The 21,254-nt window shown below is 30.9% G+C and overlaps 1 protein-coding gene across 2 annotated transcripts; it reads right to left on the bottom strand.

Moving 5' to 3' along the window:
• Window positions 1-359: 359 nt before the first annotated feature.
• On the bottom strand, window positions 360-15,965 carry LOC126770319 (uncharacterized). 2 transcript variants are annotated; one of them, XM_050489684.1, is made up of 4 exons: window positions 15,847-15,965; window positions 15,654-15,729; window positions 10,453-10,635; window positions 360-898 (listed from the first exon to the last, which is right to left on the bottom strand). In XM_050489684.1, the coding sequence occupies exons 1-4, from the start codon at window positions 15,864-15,866 to the stop codon at window positions 491-493; spliced, it is 687 nt and encodes a 228-aa protein (XP_050345641.1). In that variant the 5' UTR covers window positions 15,867-15,965; the 3' UTR covers window positions 360-490. The 2 variants fall into 2 exon arrangements, with proteins under 2 accessions (XP_050345641.1, XP_050345642.1); XM_050489685.1 differs by having other exon boundaries at window positions 15,702-15,729; window positions 15,847-15,941.
• Window positions 15,966-21,254: the final 5,289 nt, after the last annotated feature.

Consider the following 21,254-nt stretch of genomic DNA (forward strand, 5'->3'; position numbering starts at 1 on the left):
CTTAAACTTAATTTTTAAAAAACTAAATTTAACAAGATAATATAATTGAATAATTGTAAAAGGATACAACTTTTATTTAAATTAAACTTTGGAATACATTTCAAACATAATGAAGCAAATCTACGAGTTTTTAATAATATATTCAATAATATGATTTTAAACGGAATAAAATCATGAAGATGAATTTTCATTCTTTAATCTTTCCATATAACAGCGATAAATGAAATATACTGAACGTCTAAGTATTATCTTCAAAGCAAAAAATAACTTTCAAACAAACACTTTATAATCGCTTTTTAAAAGTTATCATTTTAGATAAAAACGAAAGGTTTCCCAAGTATATTCTACGCAGAGAATAATCTTAGTTCTGCTTTTATCTAATGATTATTTTTTCAAATTATTAGTATACGCAAGCGATTTCAATCAACTTAAAACAGTATTATTGAATATAAACATTATTAGTACTACTTATTGTCTAAACCTGAATAGCTCAACCTATCGAATATGATCTTTTAAAAGTTGCATGTCGTTTCTTCCTACAGAATTTTCTTTTGAACTTTCTCCGTGTCTGAAAACCTTTTAATCTTTCGTTATTTGTTAACGTTTCGACAATATTCGTCCATTTCTGATCTAAGTCTTCTGGTAACTTATCATTTATTAAAATTATAGGTTTGACAAAATGAATATTTTTGTCTTCAGGTTTCGGGTCTCCCTTAAGAAACACAGAAGAGATTTCAGACCAATCTTTTGGTGCGTCTTCGGGTGTGCTGATTTTTGTTTCTCTGTTAGGAATAACAGATATCTCTATATTGCTATGTGACAAATCTGATGTTCGGTCGTTGATTTCGCCATTCGCTGGCATAGCGGCATTTAAAGCTGCCTCTGCGGCCGCTAGCAGCTGTAATAAAGTAATTAACATATTAATTGAAATATTTAATATATTAGTTTTAAAATATTCACTTAGTTAATAGTTTTACATACTTCTATAGTTAATTCTTAAAGTTCCTTTCGAAAGCTTTACTTACAAACTGTTTCTTCTTAAATATACACACATTAAACTTCTAGTGTATTTATTAATTATAAGTTGTAAAATTGATTACAAGCATTAATTTGAAATTATTAATTCTGTACTATTATTAACAATACGGTTAACGGATTAACAGTGCTGTTCAGTAAAATGTGTCTCACTACGTGTCTCACTCGTGAAATGTTGAGGCCAGTCTTCCGATAATACGCTATATGCTGTGCGTATATTTTAAATGTTAAATCTAATTGGTGGTAGGGCTTTGTGCAAGCCCTTCTGGATATATCTATCATGGACGTTCTAACGAATTCATCAGACGATCTACCGAAAAACAGCAAGGGACATAACATCTTAATTCCCAAGGTTACTGGCACATTGGCGATGTAAGAAATAGATAATATTGCTTATTGTGCCATTGTTTATGGACCATTTATTATCGGGTGTCTTTTCTTTTTTTCGGGTGATTTTCTCGTCCATAAACAATATTAATAAAAAATAAATATTAAATGGAATGCGTTAACGCATACTCTGCACACAAAACAAGTATATTTTGATATATACGATACTAATACAAATCCCCTAATTTAATTTTAATTATTTTTAAAAACACGCTCTGCTCAATACGCATCACATTGCATTGGTTCGTAATATTAACAAATAAATTTTTCCTTAAGAACGCGCCTAAAGCTTTTGGTTGTTATAAAAATAAAACAAAAGGGTTTTATAAAGAAAATCCCGAGAGGCAGCCCTCGATTTTTTGTAATTTTAATTGTATTATCCAGCATCTTAAAATTCTATAGCATTACGAGAATTAAATGTAACGATTAGAGAACATTTCGTGAATTTTTTTCTATGGAGAAAATTTTATAAATTTATGTTTGAAAAATCAAAAACAAGATAAGCATTTTTCTTCATACCCCCCCCCCCCTTCTTAATATCTCAAATTCCAAATTTTATACCCTTGTTTTTTCATTAGTTATTATTGTCCATAAAATATTCTCACAAATAACAATAAAACGTTTAGTTAGTATCTCACATTGTTTTTATAGATCTATAACTTGACAACCTACTACATTTTAATAGGAACACTATTTCAAGAACAAAGGCAAGGGTTTTAAACGGTAGTCGTTAACGCTTACTGCGAATAAATAGTTGAAAACAGATAGCTGTAAAGTTTTAACACATTTTGTATAGAAGAACTATTTCCACATGTTCTACGATTTTCAACCTCAAAGCCCTCGTAAAACTGCGCGAAACGAATCTCTGGAGACCGGTGGTCGCAAAACAAGCGATCCTAACTGCCATGGAAATCTATTCTCAGACTTCGTTATCTCTATTTACGTGAATATATTTCTCATGAAATCAACAAACTCGAAGATAATCGAATTACGTTTTACACGAAATTCGTTATTATTTGTTATAAAAATAAAAATCTACATTTATCATTAGACGTTCATTCTATGTTGATTCCGTTGACTTTGAAAGAAGTTTTAATCAAATCGGATTGATGATTTTGTAGGTAATAGACTGATGTCAGACCCATTAAATATGCGTGCCCATACTACTTATATCAAACTAAGCATATATATATTTTTTTTTTATAGAATAGGAAGGCGGACGAGCATATGGGCCACCTGATGGTAAGTGGTCACCAACGCTCTTAGACATTAGCATTGTAAGAAATGTCAACCATCGCTTACATATCCAATGCGCCACCAACCTTGGGAACTAAGATTTTATGTCCCTTGTGCCTGTAATTACACTGGCTCACTCACCCTTCAAACCGGAACACAACAATATCAAGTATTGCTATATATCAATATCAAGTATTACTATATATACATTAAATTCATTATATAATATAATAAAATTGATGAAGACACGAATTAAAAACGACAGTCGACAAAAGTCGACTATAAAATAAACTATAAAACTTAATAATATAATTAGTAAATACAGCAAATACAGGCCTACGCCTTAGGAGGCCTACGGCGCAAAGACGACTTCGGTAAATATAAATTAGTTCTATTTAGCTGTTTTAAGTACAAGTTTTTGTTTTTATTATTGTTGATAGGCTTTTTCTAAAAGAATAAAAGAAAAACTTTCTCTTATTCTTATAAATGATTAAATTTGTTACCGTTATAAATCCTTGTAATTACTGAATACTAAAATAACAAGATCATTTAATTTTCTTGTCACCAGAGACTATCACTAATTTCAATTAGTTTTATTGTCTTGTGCGCAAGTTTTATGAATATAATAAAAGCAATAGGGAATGTGGTAACTTCATCCACATTTGTTAATTTGAAGTTACACAAACAAATAAGTACAGTACAGTAACAGCCTGTTAATGTCCCACTGCTGGGCTAAGGCCTCCTCTCCCTTTTTGAGGAGAAGGTTTGGAGCTTATTCCACCACGCTGCTCCAATGCGGGTACAAACAAATAAGTATATTTCTGTAATTAATAAACTTACCGACAATTATATGGAACTACTTTTAAGCGTTATTTAACAGTTGTTAATTTAAACAACGCTGTGTCTCCTTCTTTTGACTGTCAAATCGATGATGCAAGAAAGAGAGAAATCAGTGTCTAACTAACCACCCGTTAGATAACGTTCATAACTAAACCGTTCCGTTTTAAATCATTACGTTTCTATATCAGTTATAGTTTTATAGTCTTTAAGAAGGATAATGTATTTAAACATACTAGTGTAACGGGGGTAAAAGATGATGACAGGTGTGGCCCCACCAAGTGTCATATTAATAATAACATAATAATTTCCTCGGACATTATTCATACACGGCTATCTGATCCCAACCTAAGCAGAGCTTGTACTATAGAAACCAGACAACTGATATACTGCATTTACCATTTTTCTTTTGTAAATACATTCATGCAACCTTCGGCGTGAAAGCTAGTATCTATCAACCACGCCAACCAGCCCACATTAAATGTAGCTGTGGCTGTCTTGTGTCATCTGTTCATTATTATTTCTCAAACAAAGTACGTCAACACGACAACATTTAAGGCCATGTTATATAGTGTTCTTTGTTAAATTTCCCAGATGTTTGTCTATGAGTAGTGATGTTTTATGAATCGATGGTTTTATATTTACAAGCTATTTTTTAACTTCGCCTTTTAATAGGTAAAATATTGCAAGTATATTTGTAATTAGTTCCACATAAACGACATTTTACATTACTTTAAGTTTCGGTACAGTTTTAGTTAAATGAAAGCTTTTAAACATCTTAGTACCAACATACTTATAACAACAACAAACTTAAAAAATATAAAGATTATGTAGTTGACAATAAGAGTAACGAAGGGGCAAAGTTGGAGTTGTGAGATGCTGCTCTTCAGAGGAGAAAAGAAAACATAAACGTTATATTATATTTTTAATATTCACCTTTCGAGAAGAAGATTTAGAGTCTAATCCACCATGTTGTTCTAATACGTATTGATAGATACAAATGTGGCAGGTATACATATTTATCTTGATGTTATCTTACATAGCCGGGCATGAAATGAATTATAAATATAAATTAAGCACAACAAAACTTAGAGGTGCTGGTCCGGGTTCGAACTCGCCTTCTTACAATAACGATTCGCGTGTTCTCCTATGGGATCATCTAGGTTGTGATAATTTTTTATACTATTAAATAATATATATATAAATATATGTTTTATGTCATTTTTCTATACTTAACAATTAATCCATGCACCATACTAAAATCTTCAAATAAATTCCTAAATGAAAATTAAGCAAATAATCATATATAAATTTTTACCGTGTCGCAGCTGTGAAGAACTCGTTGACGGCCCGTGATTTAATTAAGCACGATCAACGTCGTTTTATTACATTTTTCAAACAAATATCAGCTTTGCTTGAAAAATGACTTGCGTAAAATATTATGATTTTGAATACCTAAGTTTACTTTTGTAATATTCTTTTAAGGATTTATTCCTTTACTTACACTTTATATGGTGGTAGAGCTTTGTACAAGTCCGTCTGAACACATACCACCCTCCCATCATACGTTCTATGACCAAAAAGCAATACTTAGGACTGTTGGGTTCCGGTTGGAAGAGTGACATACGATCTATCTAGTTTCCAATGTTGGTGGCATATTAGTTGTAAGACATTATTAGTAGTTTTTACGGCATCGGTTTATGGGTGGTAGTGTGTTCACTTATCACCAAGTGTATATATTTTCTTCTATAATTTGAATTTTTAATTTCATTGTCATATAATTTAAAAGCACGTTGACGGTGAAAGCTAAGATAGTGGAGTGGGAGATATGAAGACTGCTTCAATTTGATTGTGCTTTACGCATGAACTATTTTACTAAACTATACATTTTAGGGAACTTAACAGTTTCATTTATATGCAAACATTATATGTCGCATTGGCCGCATTCGTCAATTCCCTTCACGCTACTTGCTTATTTGAACTACACTCTGGACATACGCCAAGAAGCGAGACGATCGATCATTTGTCCACAATAAAATTCTTGAATCAAAACAAGAGCTTTGTTCTGTACACTATGTCGTTATCTTTCAACGTTGTCAAAGATAAGTTCAATTCATTTTAAGCTGACGTTTTTACGACTGTTTTTATTATTATGTTTCATATTATTAGTTTTTATTATGGTTCATATTATAAATGTGCCACTATTAGGTAAAGAGAACTCCCCATATAAAGGTTGGGTTTGTTCTACCACGCTGCTCTACGATGATGGGTAGATAATATACATATTGCAGAATTTCATCTGATATTTGCAGTATTTCCCCGTGACGTAAAAAATTAATTGCCGTGGATACTAACAAAAATAATAAAATAATTGACAAAATAAAATCTTTAAATCGCGGGCATAGTTACATAGTCAATATTAAATTACCATGTATTATTCATATTACTCAAATGGTGCATTATCTAATTTCGGAACAATTTAATCAATATAAAATATTTTTGACGCGTTAACCTATCATCGAATGTCGAAAATTGGCAGTCGGGCGTTAATAGCGTGACCTTGTATATGCATACTTCGTCAGTAAACAATAAGGGAAAACAAACAAACGTGCTCCAAACTGTTTATGCTAAGAAAACGTCTTACTATTAACATACGTTACCTATGAGAGCATCCGCCTACATGCGTTAACATTATAATCATACTACCTCAGTGGTTTAAAGACAATCTTATAAGACTGGAGATCCCGAGCTCCTGGGTTCAAACCCACGTTTGGGCAAGCAGAAAAAGTTATCTGACAGTGATTTTTTTAGTTTTTTAAGTTTAGAGTACTGGCAATATAATAGTAAAATCAGATTATATTAGAGAGCGGAAATATAGAGAGCGCACTTGTTCTTTACACTGCAACATCTGCTAAATTTGAGAATGGCCACTGTGATTGGAAACATCATCAATACTGTTCTTATTATATACTTGTCTTTTACTTTATTTTTTTACTATTTAATTATCAAACCATGTTCTTATCTTAAAGATTGCCTCTATTTAACTTACAATAAAGTTAAATTTAACATTTTATTTGATATATCTATGTATTTAATACAGTTTTGAATTAAACGATGTCGAAATAAAAAATCAATCACATAGGCCAACAAAGCTGCGTACAATCATAAGTTTATTTAAAAAATGTATCATTAAACATACTTAGTACCTGTTGAAATACTAATAATATTTCACCAATATATTATTGCTTTTGAGCCATAATAACAATATTTCATATACCATTAGTTTCAAGCATATATCACGAAATTCGACTGAATTCAAGATAAATAACTTCATTTAACACTTTCGTTGTTTGTTGATAAAATAATTTGGATAAATATTTATTATTCCATCAGATTTAAAAGCCTTGGATACTTTATGTATATTTATTGTTAATTTTAAAATGTTGATTTAATGTTTTTAAACAGTGCGGAAAATATAATGACAGCAAGTTACTACCTCTAACTGTTACATTATTTTTTCTCCACATATGTTTTATTCTGTGCCTATTGATGTGATGGCACAATAATATATTCAAATATTATAATTCATAAACAATTAAGTTATATCGCGCTATTTATTTAACTTTTATTCAACTTCTCGTTGGTTAGAAAAAATTGCTCAAGGGACAGAAGAAATTACAGATAGAATAATTTCATTCATTTGTTTAAGACAGAGTAGAATATCTTCCCAATTTAAATTTAACACTGTTATGTAGCTAAGTTTTAAAAGGTTTTTCCCAGAAATTGTTACTATTATCACAAGGAACAAGCATAAACTTGTAACTTCTGTTCCCCGCCTACGTAGAGTTAGTAACTCTTTTGTAAGACAATGTATACATTTTTACAACAAGATCCTAGAAAACGGTTCATAAATTTTCGTTGTAAAGAACAAAACTATTGTTAAAGAATTTGTTGAGACGTTCTAAAGAATATTACAACACACCTTGTCAATGAAACGATCGAGAACATTTGAAAAAGAACATTTGAAAAAGAAATATATTTAATGTTATTATTGTTAACCATAATTATTGTTGGAAGAAAAAACTGATTTCTTTGCCGATTTTTTTCAGGTCTGAGTTATTTCTTTCCGAACAGATGTAAGTGTAACGTTCTATAGTAGTTCAAAATTTTGACTTTATCGTCAAGAGTTACAATTTAGTTATTAGCTTGCAATATGCCGTTTAAATAATTAAGATAAAATAAATAAATATAAAAATAAAATTAAAAATGACTTGGACAAATACAGAGCCGAGATGGCCCTGTGGTTAAAATACATGAATCTTAAACAATAATTGCCGGTTCAAATCCAGGCAAGCACCACTGAATTTCATGTGCTTAACATCGTGACGTGAGCTTTGGAGCAGGGTGGTGGAGTAAGCTTTAAACCTTTTCAAAAAGGAGACGAAACCTTAGCCTTGCAGCAGGACATACACATATGCTACTTTGGACAAGTATGGAAATAAGGTTAAGATTGAGTCAAATTGAGACACAAATATTTTAACACATTCGCGCCAAGCAATCTTACTATCCCCGTCAAATAACATATGTTATCCGTACGTGCTTGCCTTATTTCTTACGTGTTCATTCAAATATATTTTATTATCGCTTAAACGATTGGTCCCCATTACAATATTATAACTGTTAATATTCTTTACAGAAAACTGTAAATATAAGTGCATCGTTTATTTCAGTCAGTAACAGCCTATGAATGTCCCACTACTGGGATAAGGTCTCCTCTCCTTTTTTGAAAAGAAGGTTTGCAGCTCATTCCCCCACGCTGCTCCACTGCGGTTTGGTGGAATACACTTGTGGCAGAATTTCCGAGAAATTAGACACATGCAGGTTTCCTCACGATGTTTCGCGATGATCATTTATTTTGACAAAGATTATTTTGAAACTAAATTGAATTAATTTCTTTTAATGATCTGTCATGTACAAATAATTAATAATACATTTATATATAACCACGTTACTGTAAAGAACTCGGTGCAATCTACTGCACACTGTCCGGGCGTGTACTCGTAGTTTTCGGCTAGGATTCATTTTGTTTCTAGCCACTGGGCCGTCTGTTTCTTTATTTTTCCCAGTAGTACAATATTTATTTGAAATATGTATGGTGACTACCATTTAACAGTTTAACAAATACATCAAAACAAATGAACATTATCATTCATCCGTGCTTATTTCTCGCGTAAAGCTCATAATCATTACGTAATTTACAACGGTTCTTGACATTGAACAAACGCGTTTTAATTCATTCTTTGTAAACAAAACGTCAAAGCCGCTTCAATCGATCGTGGCGGTTTCGGTGTTTACGATAAACGGGCCGACTGTCTGTGAATCAGCTCGTACAATATACAGATGAACATTTTTAACCAATCGTTATACCAAGTTCGAAGTTTGTTCTTAATTGTATTTCTTCGAAGTCTAAATCAGCTGCGAATATAATTGTAGGTTTTTTTTATAACGGTACCTGACGGTAATCATTAATCATTTCATACATCGTTAATGTCAAACCAACCTTTAGAACTAAGATGTCATATCCCTAGTGCGTTGGAGCTATACAGCCAATAAAATTTACCATTTCAACCGGAATACAATAATACTAAGTACTGCCTGGAAGCGGTGTGATTTGACCTATCACCAAGTGAACATAGATTTACATTTTTTTAATAATAATAATAATAATAATAATAATAAATATATATATTCTACGATGTCAAAGTTAGACGATAACACGAACAGAAATTTTATATTATCCACCACATTGTAACCGTTCAATAGAATGTCCTAATTGAATTATAACTTCTTATAGATTAATAGACTTCGATACCATGAAAGTTGTCACATATATAAAGCAGATTTACAATGTTTTAGTATACTTAATTATTGTTCTTTTAGTCCTGCGTTAGAATCGGAGCTAAAATCCAAGCATCCTTATCCAAATAGGATTTATCAATTTAATAAGAAATAGGATTTATTGATTAATTGTGACTCCGTAATTAATCACCACTACACTCTGTAGATAAACTGCAATATCGTTCAATAGATCGCCATGACAATTGGTATGACATTTGGACATGGATAATATTTTAGTGTAGGTTTCGAATACTAGTTTACAAATTAAGAGTCATTTCAAGTAACGCAACTAACGTCAACCATTAAACCCATGAACCTACATATATATAATTGTAACAATAACACAATATAAACTAGGTGGCTTTATGTAAATAAAGACACCTAGTTTATAATACCAATAAATAACACCGTAGCCGTAAATACGGTATTATATTTTAATATTTAAATAAAAGAATATTGTGATCAACAATTTTGTGATTTATTCCTACATAAGGAAAAGAAAATCATTTTTATCCTTCTGAAATAAATCATGCAACTTTTTCCTTATTCCCAAATACCTAATAAAGCTGACAATTTTGTACTTTATATCAGTATTACGAAAGTTTTAGAAAAACATACATTTACTGTATACATTATTCACATATTGATTGTGTATAAAAAATAAGTCTGCGTGTCCACTATATAATGAATAAATAATAGTTTAAGAGAATTCTTATTCCCTCAAGAACATTACGGCTCTATTTAATGACAGTTGTATGTTTTATATTCGGATTCCAATCGAATCGACTGTCGTAAATTCACTTAGAAATTAAATACTAAGTTTTAACGTGCCAATTTTATATTCATTTTTAAAGATTTATTTTTTGTAATGTTAAAAAAACATGTTAGAGAAAATGCTTGTGTTAGAAAAAAAATAAGAAACGTAAACACGTAAAATGTCAAGGCCAAAGAGAGGTTACGTCGTGAAATAGGCTATAGTAGTATATGAGGCCTTTACTATCGGTGGAACTTAAACGGATTGTTATTAAAGTATAATAAAATCATAATTATAAAAGTTACCCTCTTCTTATCCCTCGATGCAGTATACAAAACCCAGCCGACGTAGACGAACATTATCAGAGCAGGCACCACCAGACTGGCGACCACTGGTATCCGCCTAACCCACGCATGGTACAACGCCAGCAGGAACAAACTTATACCTACAAGAATCGCTATATATCGACCCGTACGACGCCTTTCTTCCTGAAATGGACAAATAAACATAAGTTTGATTAGTACTTTATAAATAAAGGCAAATATAATAACTAGTTACCTCATAATATATCGTGTTAAGATTTATAAATACACTAAACATTAAATGAAATTACCTAAAATATTACAAATAATTCGTAAAACATCGAATTTAAGATGTTATGTCTTTATGCTTGGAATGAAATCCGCCAACACACCCCACAGAAACGGTGCAAATTATTGTTCTTAAGTGGGAGATTATCAACAGCGAATGCGATACTTAACATAATGGATAAAAATTTAAACATTTAAAACTTTTTCGATTTCCAGTGTTATTATTTTACACGGGTAATATTGGTATCACGTCGTATTTTTATCGTTCATTATAACAGAGTAATGACAATAGTCACGAACTCTTGAAAGAAGGGGTGATTGCGAAAATAACCATGTCATAATTAACATAATTTGACACATTCAAAAATTCTCTTTTCCTTATTATTAATATAATAATACCAGATTATTTCCTCTGTAATCGTATCTTCTCTCGTCTATATTTATGGTATATTATATCTATCTATGCGTAAAATTAAATACCTTGTATAATGATGTCCGCGTTGAACTCTACGTTGGGTGAAACTACTTAAAACGTCCCTTCGAAACCAAATTGAAATAAAAGATTAAATCACGTGAACGTACTATACATTTAGATTAATATTTTTATTGTGATATAAAATCACTTTAAAATACAGGACAATTTAATCATAGATTATTTTTTTAAAATTAATTTATGCGTACGGCAAAATTAGATGGAGCAAATATGATACAGCGAAGCGCGTTTCGATTTTATTAAAGCCAGCTGAAGCGATATTGTCTTAAACAATATTGTTAAGTTTCAGAATTTTCGAAGCTTATCTATCCCTATAGTTTCAATACTTCAGGTTCGAAACGTTACGTGCTTTGTGTGTTAATGAGTTTTATACAAACGGTACAGTTCTCTGCAAAATCATAGACGCGGTCTGATGTTACGATATATTTGGAGCAGATTAATATATCGTACGGTTCAGAATCGCGTGCACTTTAACATATTTGAATGTGGGTACATGATAATATTAGTGTTATTGGATTAATAACGTTCCCTGGGCACCTGTCGGAATTTCTCGCTTCAACCGAATCAACCAGTCAATCAGAGTCAGTGATTGAATTACGCATGTATGGAAACACGCTGAATATTCAGCCACGATCTCATGGTTGGATAAGTTTGTTTTTATTCAATCATTAATGTAACGATTTATATTTTGTATAAAGAATCCTACTTTTATACAAATAGTAATGAAAAATATTATTTAATTGAGGTTGACCATGATAAGTGTTGAGTTGTTTACGAGTAAAGTCCAATTGACTTAAATTGAAACGCTCACACTTAAAAACGTGAACAGTTTTTCAAATAAATATTAATGTAATATTGTGTTCGTGATTAATCAAACAATGCTATGTCTTTTTCTAAACTAAACCTCCCTTAAATCAAGTTAAGTAAACCCGAATATGCTTAATATAAAATTTATGAGAAAAATGGTATCAAGTTCGGTCGTTTTACATTCGTATTTTATTTATTATAAAGTGTTATGTAAAATAAATTCAATTAGCTGTAATAAAAGCCATTCATATTTTATGCATCATCTGAGTCACGTCTTGTGTTTTGAGTTGGTCTATCGCTAAGGGATGTGTTCTGGTTTCCATGGATTTTTTATCTTTAAAATGTAAATCTGACAGAACCGATTATAGTAATCATAAATCTTTGGATTTCGTGTAGTAATTGTCTGTAACTATAGTTATTTTTTTAATTAGGAACCGAAGTTTCGTGCCAGTTATACTCGAAGCAATAGACATTTCAAGTTATGGAATGCGCTAGGAGACTCAAAGGTACTTAAAACTTTCATAGACATATCTGTTTAATTTTGTATACATTTCTGAATAACTAAGAGAAAACAGAGATTGATTACACTTTTATTTGTACACACATTGTTGCACTACGCTTAGGCTTAGTGGTCTTAATTGAGCACCATAACTTACAGCAAATATATATTTCTGTATAATTATAATTTTTCACAAAATGTTGTATTTCGTAAACTACATTATAATTTATGAACATTTGCTAAAAGGTTTGAGTAAACATTTTAAAAGCATTTTTAAAACAACGTTTTAAAATTTAAGATAAAATTATAATGAAACATATTTTATTAGCGGCTATAACTTAAAAGCTTTGAAAACAAAAAAAATACAATGGAACTTTTTTCTGCTAAATTACGCTTCTATTAGTGAATTTGTATAAAGATACGTGTATTTATTTAATTTTGTCTGGTTTAGACAGTTGAGATGACGTTAATATAAACAAAATGGCTGTGTACATTTGTGTAATCGTATTACACTATTATAGGGTCATAAGCCGAGATGGTCCAGTGATAAGAACACGTAAATCTTAACCGATGATCGTGGGTTCAAATCCGGCCAAGCACCACTGAATTTTCATGTGCTTAATTTGTTATTATAATTCATCTCTTGCTTTATGGTACAGGAAAACATCGTAAGGAACCCTGCATGTATCAAATTTCACTGAAATTCTGACACATGTGTATTCCACCAACCCGCAATGGAGCAGCGTGGTGGCATAAGCTCCATACCTACTCCTCAAAAAAGGGAGAGGAGACATTTATTTAGCCCAGCAGTGGGATATTTACAGGCGGTTACGGACACGGATACGGTAGAATATGAACTATTAAAAAACTTTTTTTACGCTTCACTGAATAACATTTTGATAAGTACTAATATGTAATAATATATATTAATATTATATGTAAATCTGAAGGTTTAATTTGTTTGAACACGCTTAGCTCAAGATCTAAACGTCCAATTTGAATACAACTTTTGCGTTTGATAGCGTATTTATTGTCACGTCACGGAGCGAAGCAGTAATGTTTAAGAGGTCAAACCGCGTCAAATTATTTATTTTAATTTCTTCATGTAGGTATTAGACCTGCATGAAGGAATTACAATAAATAATTTATTATATTTCTTATTATTATTCCAAATGGAATCCATGCATACTTTTGTACAAATCCATGTTTGTTCTTTGTTTCTAATAGAGGAATTATTATGTAGTATATAATATAAACATTATTTATTTATTTAAAACTTTCTTGACTACCACAATGTGTAGTTCGAACGAAAGGTGGACTTAATGCCTGAAGGCATTTTCTACCAGTCAACCTTTAGGCTAAGCAGAAATCCGTGAAGGCGGTAATTAGTAATCAAAAATATACATACATACAAATATGACTTTAACAAAATAAATACAGAGCTATAATATGAATAGTATAAACGTATGAATAATAGTGTATTATAGATGTCATAAGATGACAAGAATTAGGATCTTTCTAACAAAATATGCTCACGGAGACGAGTCTTGAAAGAAAATTTAGAGGTAGCTTCTCTCATATTAATATATATCAAAACAGAGTATTATATTGTATTCAATAAGTTCTATTAACTTAAGACACAAGCACCTTTGCATCATCATTATACAAAATTTCATTAAACATTAAAATATGATATCTATTCTGAATGCAGATTTTACTATTATGAAAAGTACCGGCAAGAATATTTAATTAAGTTAAACTAATACCATAATTTTAATATAAATCGCACAATACGGCTACAAGATTTCTGTAATTGATTATCAGTTCTGATAAATAATTATGAATGAGTAAAATGTCGGCCATTTTTATATTTAAGATTTTCCAAGATAAGAGTTTGAAATAATTTTAAGTATTTTTGTTCACATTTCTCATTAACTTGTCCACGAATGTATTTCGCGAATTATTATTTAATTTTCTATAGAAAATACTATTTAATTATGATAATATTTTAGTGTAATATATGCTAAAGAAAGAGTGGGGTGTATTGACAAAATGAATGTATTGTTTTACAATAATTGCTTACTTTCAAACGATTGTCAGTGTATTTATACATTATTGCAGTGTATTGACGAATTTGGAGGTTATGAATATATTGTATATATGTTATTGTATGTATACCTTTATATACTTGTATATGCATGTTTAAAAATAGTTTAAAACTAACTGTATTACAGCATCAAAAGTTATGTGTACATGTGTCTGATATTATTAACAGCGACTGCCTCGTTGGTCTAGTGGCTTGATGTAAAGCCGCAGACCCGGAGGTCCTGGGTTCAATTCCCAGGTCAGGCTAATAAAAAGTTATTGGATTTTTCCGTCAGAAAATTCTCAGTAGCACCCCGGAGTCTAGAAGTTGTCTAGAAGTATGTACACTCCCGTGCCTCGAAAAGCACGTAAAGCCGCACGTAGTGTCGCATTGCCGTCCCATCGGATTATGAAAGAAAGGGAATAGAGAGTGCACTTTTGTTTGCGCACACACTTGTGCACTATAATATCTCCTACGTATTTGGCTAATCTCTCTTGAGATTGGCCGCCGTGGCCGAAATCGGTCTGGAGGACATTATTATTATTATTAACAGCAAATAACAATACATCTTTAAGTAATAATATAAAACATTTATGTTATTAAAACATAGTAAAAAAGCGAACAGTAAAATTATTTATTTATCAAAGTTAAGGAAAGATTTTTGAAATATGAATTATTATAAAAGTTATTGAAATAATTATTGTAGTTAAATACATATATCTGCAATTTTTCGGCGCGTTACTAACGACATGCCTTAATAAAATATAATTATATGTTATTTTTGCATTTTTTTACAATTATATTTATACATTCTAATAAAAAAAACTGTAAAGAATGATAATTAATATAGGTATTTAAAATATATTAAAAACTTTTGTATACAGGAATCATTAAAATGACCTTATACAAAACTGATTCCAATTAACAAATTCTTTAATTTAACAATTAGTATTTAATACATATATGAAATTATTTCTATGTTGACGGTACGTTAGTGTGCTACCAGAAGAATATACAAGTATTAGAATTACCTTTACAGTGGAAGGCTCTTTATGAAGCAAGTTGACAGAGCTTCTTACCTCGTTGTTCAGTTTCAGATTCATTGTGCTGTAATTAAATACCGATTAAAAAACGAACACTTTTTCAAACTTGTAATAATTCATAACAATAAATTACCGTCTCGTATTTGATTAAAATATTTTAATTTATTTAATGTGAACACACCTGGCACTTGTGTCACTCATAAACGCGAAACTTTTTCACTTTATCGTGTAATCTTCGGCAGTGATATCTGCGTACGCGCGTAGTCACCGATGGGGGCGCCGGTACACTGCAGGCACTAACATCAATGCATAATTATCTTACGACGTATTTACATCGGCCGTTAAAAACGCGTTAAACTCACTGAGCAGTGTATCACTCAGACACCGAAACCGATTTAATGCCGACTCCCGATTTCCTTCTCAAAACAATAGTGCAATTAATCATTTCCAACGTAAATATCGACAACTGAAACTTACCAGAGCTGTTTTTTTTATTAACTGCACAATGTTAACCGAGCCACTATGCGTAAACAATTTTTGCTAAAATTCAGAATTTACGACACATGAAACCACAATTGAAAATTGCGAGTTCGCAGCGATGGGCGGTGAGTGATGGTTGGCGGTTTCCACGTTCGGACGCCTGTTACGTTTTAGGTGTAAGTGCCGTATTGGATTCGCTTCCTAGCAGCGAAGGTAATCTCAGGGTCAGGTTTACTACTAATGAAACCAATATTTTTAGTTGTATTAAACGATATAATAAAATATTAAATAGAATTAAAAAATGCCGTAAAGAAAATTTATTTATAACTGGCCAATATTTAATGATATATTTTCAGTTTGCTTAATCATATGCTTTAATCTATGGTGAAAATTGTGAACTTATACTATAAGTTTGATTAAAGTATAAATGGCTATTAAGTCCGAATATGTCAAGATATGAATGACATTTTACCATATATGTTTCTTTTGTTATATGTTTATCTTAAGATTATTTTTAAATAATTTTGTTAAAAATAAGTTATTTATATAAATAATATAAAAGGATTATTGTTTTTATAAAAAATATATATATTTATATTTTAAAATGAATGACTTAATCCAGCAATTTCCAGAATAACAGAACGCTATTTGCGCTAAAATTAATTGCGGCAATAATTCTTTTTAAAACGTTTTGACAGTTTTCCATTTATTAAACTTTATTTTGGTTAAAACAAAGAATACACTGGAATTATTTAAAACAAAATATTGTTATAAATATGTATACTTTATTCTGGTAGGATTTAAGCATATCTTCGATCCGCATGCTAAACGTTCTGTACCTCGCTTAATTAAACACGAAACCCAAACAGCAACTATACATATCTTCATCTTCCATGCTTTCATTTTCAATGGACGGCTAGACATAAGTCACCTCTAATTTGCTACACTATTTCGGTTAATCGTATTCGTACCGTACCGCACCCGTCATTGTCATGGTGACATACGACTAATACACGGAGATTCTCTCCACTTTTCTAGTCCACAACTCCGTGACACCTTCCATCTTCATTGCCAAATATCCAGCCCATTTCCACCTCAATCTTGTGTATCTTATAAAAGTCCTATGATTTCGACCATCGTCTTTCGTCGAATTGTTTCGTTCGGTACACCAACGAAGGAGATGGTTAGTATGGAAACCTCTTTGTGAATCTTTTAGCTCATGCACGTTATACTAAGTATACGAAATATATGATATAATACTTGGGCTTTGTATAAGTCCGTCTAGGTAGGTACTAGTCATTAATTAATTATTCTACTGTCAAAAACCACATTCCGGCCCACATACCCCCCCCCCCCCCCCCCTTTGGGAAAAAGGGGTATTCTATAGAAACAAACTCGAAAACCTCACCTCACTTACCGCATAAAACGGTCGTGAAATGTCAAAAAGTGATATGCGACATTCACCATAATAATCATAACATCTTAAGAATACACGCACCAAAATAGCATAATTAACATAAGTCAGTTGTCAGTATTTCAAGAATGAGTAATGAAGTAAGTTCTTAAAGAATTACACTGCATCTCAACAATTTATATACGGGCCTACTACCTAGAGTTGTGAAAATCTACATGTCTTTTCTGGCCCCTTAAGATATCGTTCAATTTATAAACAATATATGTCAGAAAAAAGGTATTACTATTAATATTATTAAAAAATAAAAAAAACATTTAACAACATAGCCTGCTAAACAAAAATTATAAAAAAAAAAAATTCGTGTAGGTATATCGGAAACAGTTCTAATGATTTGAATCAAATTTTTTAGCCAGAGAAGGTTTTGCATCTTAAGATCATCTATGGATTTAAAAAAAAAACGAATTATTGTTATAACAAAGCTAATTTTATTAAAGTGTTATATGGATAATGTTATCCATTACATTTCGGTGTAATTTTTGTAGCATGATAACCACATGGTTATCATTACAATACGTTCCTATTAAACATACACTTCATAAAAATGAATTTATTACGAGTCAACACGCCCACTTTTTTCATTTCATAATTATATTCCCTATTATCATGAAAGTCAATGACTTGTAAGTATAACGCTCCATTTACCGAAGGCGTTTGAAACTTTTCCATTATTTGTCTATTGCTTTTTCGCTTAAGGTAAACTAGGTTTCATGTTGTTTTGGCGGCTTAATCGTGATTTATAGAAATTTATTATTATTTTACCAAATTCATATTTATTTACGTTTATTTAACGATCATAATTCATTTATTTTAATTAATTCTCTAATTTAACGAACTTTTCAGTTGTAAGAGAATACTTCTGTCCAGCTCAATAAATTAAGATCCTAAATTAGTATGAAATTTTATCAATTGCAACTCTGTATTAATGAATTGTTATATATGTATACCTACCACCGTGAATCACCACCACCACCACCACCGTAAATAAATACACACTTCCATATATACATAATGATGTATAAACTATAGGTTTAGGGCTAAATAGCCCTAAACCTAATAATAAATACTTAGAATTGTCGTCTTCCGGCTTAAAACGTGAGTGAGCCAGTGTAACTACAGGCACACGGGTAATAAAACCTTAGTTCTCAAGGTTGGTGGCGCTTTAACAATGTAAATTATGATTAATATTTCTTACAGTGCCAATGTCGATGGGTTGTCACAATCACTTACCATTCATAGGTATTCCACCAATATGTATCCACAGATAACCCACATGTTACCTATTTTTAAATTTGAAAAAAAAACTCCATGCTATTTACACAAAAAAATATTGTAGTTTGCGCAGGATTACTGATTATTATTATTGAAGTATAAAAGACTTTGCAAAGTTTATTTTAACGACGATAGGTTTTCGGAATTAAACGTTCCTACTGTAAGCAGTTTCCCATAAGCCTAAGGAAACCTATCAAATTATTGGCAATCGTATTAAAATTTCCTTCACACCCGAAATTTGTTATTTTGTGTAAACTTGAAGACGTTGAAACGAGAAAATTTTTAAGCACTTAAAAATAATTGCAACGTATATTCTTTTTATATATTTGAAAAATATATATTACGGTCTGACAAAATTACCATTTTCGTTTATAGAATGTGTTAGGTTAGCCAGTCACACGTTTTTATAAATCATATAATTAAGAATTTACATTTAGCAATTGTTTTATAATATATATTCTTAGTTTTGGATAATTAGTTATTTCTTCTTATCGCCGACTGTAACACAAATTGTTTTCTTCTTAAATGTTTTTCTATTTAGTCAAAACAATAGCATTTTTTCATTCGCTAATAAAATCAATATGAAAGAAACAACAAATAGGTAATACATATTAATTACTCTTATAAAAGTCAAACTGATATTATATTTATCATAAATACATGATTAGTAACGAAAAACATAATTTTGCTTACGAGACATGACATAACGAAGCGTTAGACAATAATTATAGCCCATGACACTATGATTAATTAATTTGTTTACAAGCAAAAAAAATAATGACAGAAATAGGCTAACCGTGTGCGTATAAGTCATTGAACCGTGGCATGCTGCCCGATGCATTTGCCAACACCGTGACACAATAACTCTTGTCTAGCAATCGATAGTTGCCAAAGACTAACTTTAGATGATAACTAGGATCTGAAGAACTTATTACTAAAGTTCAGATTGCGTTCCTATAAAACGATTACTTCGTTCTAGGAAGCAGCTCACTGAAAATAACTTTAAATAAAATTCTAGTACCGACTTTTTTCTTTCTTTTTGCCGACGTGATTTTAGCTCTACTGTAGAAGAAAATTAAAGTCAGCCCAGTGGTTGAAACACGTGAATTTTAACCGAAGATTATTGAAATCCGGGCTATAGTACACTTAATTTTCACGTGCTTACATTGTGAAGGAAAAATAATAAAGGAGGCTTGAGTTCAGCAGTGGCATATAAATAATAGGTTGCTACTTTATTTTAAGAAAAAATATCTATGCTTGTTATATATTGCTAAAGCTATTGCTTTACGTTTTATATAAGCTTTAACATAGACATATTTAACTCACTACAACTATAACGAGCATTAATTTCGTTAGAAGCTATATTGTATTGTTCCAAAAATCCATGAAACGCTATTTTCATAATGTATCAGCGTTGCTTATTTTTAAACGATCAAAGAAGCTTTGATCTACCTACATTATTACATTAATGGCTGTTAATTATTTTTACATTTACAAATTATTTATTAATCATAATTTAAAAAGGATGATGAAGTACGAGTACCTGAGCACTAGTACTAGTACCTGAGTACTAGTACGTTTAGAAAACGGACAGGATCGACTGAATATATTTAATTTGAAATTTTGATACCCATACTGTTTAGAAAAAGCTGCATGGTGGAATAAGCTCCAAACCTTCTCCTTAGTATTTTATATTAGGGGTATTTAATTATATCGTATACTAGTATAACTATATGTATAACTTTTTACTACAGGAAAACAAAAGACTATAAAAAACACGTTGAAAAAACATTCATTGAGAATAAAAAATTTAAACACACAAATATTTATTGATCAGTTCACATCTGTACTATTAAGGTAAATCAGGTAATAACAACATATTTAAAAATACCCTCAAACATTTTTAGAAATGTTTACTCATTGACGTGGAAATAGTATTTGCCTAGAACATATGCCCACGTGGGTACACTATTAACAGAAGTGTACTTTAACCTTATAGTTATATTTTTGCATAAATTTTATGATTAAGTTTAAAACACTATCTTTTTAATAAAATCTATCTCTATATAATAATATAAAATTAGAATTCAAAATTCAAATTTTACACGCATCTTGAAACATACACCCACGCAGGTACATACAGGTAAACAAAGAAATAGGTTAATAGTTAATGGGTGTACTGTATAATATGAAATAAATAAATCTCTTGCAGGTAGTGTTTTTTATTTGTATCATAATATAAATACAATATAAAAGCCGAGATGGCCCTGTGGTAAGAACGCGTGAATCTTAACCGATGATCGTGGGTTCAAACCCGGGCAAGCACCACTGAATTTTCATGTGCTTAATTTGTGATTATAATTCAT

This window comes from Nymphalis io, chromosome 8 (genome assembly GCF_905147045.1).
Source record: "Nymphalis io chromosome 8, ilAglIoxx1.1, whole genome shotgun sequence".
Lineage (NCBI taxonomy): Eukaryota > Metazoa > Arthropoda > Insecta > Lepidoptera > Nymphalidae > Nymphalis > Nymphalis io.

Excerpts from the sequence above, each read along its gene's own strand:
- LOC126770319 (XM_050489684.1), bottom strand. The coding sequence starts at position 15,866 with ATGAGTGACACAAGTGCCAG. Across the intron at positions 15,730-15,846 it reads ATGAGTGACACAAGTGCCAG|CACAATGAATCTGAAACTGA; the intron begins GTGTGTTCACAT and ends ATTTAATTACAG. Across the intron at positions 899-10,452 it reads CATCGAGGGATAAGAAGAGG|CTGCTAGCGGCCGCAGAGGC; the intron begins GTAACTTTTATA and ends ACTTTATTACAG.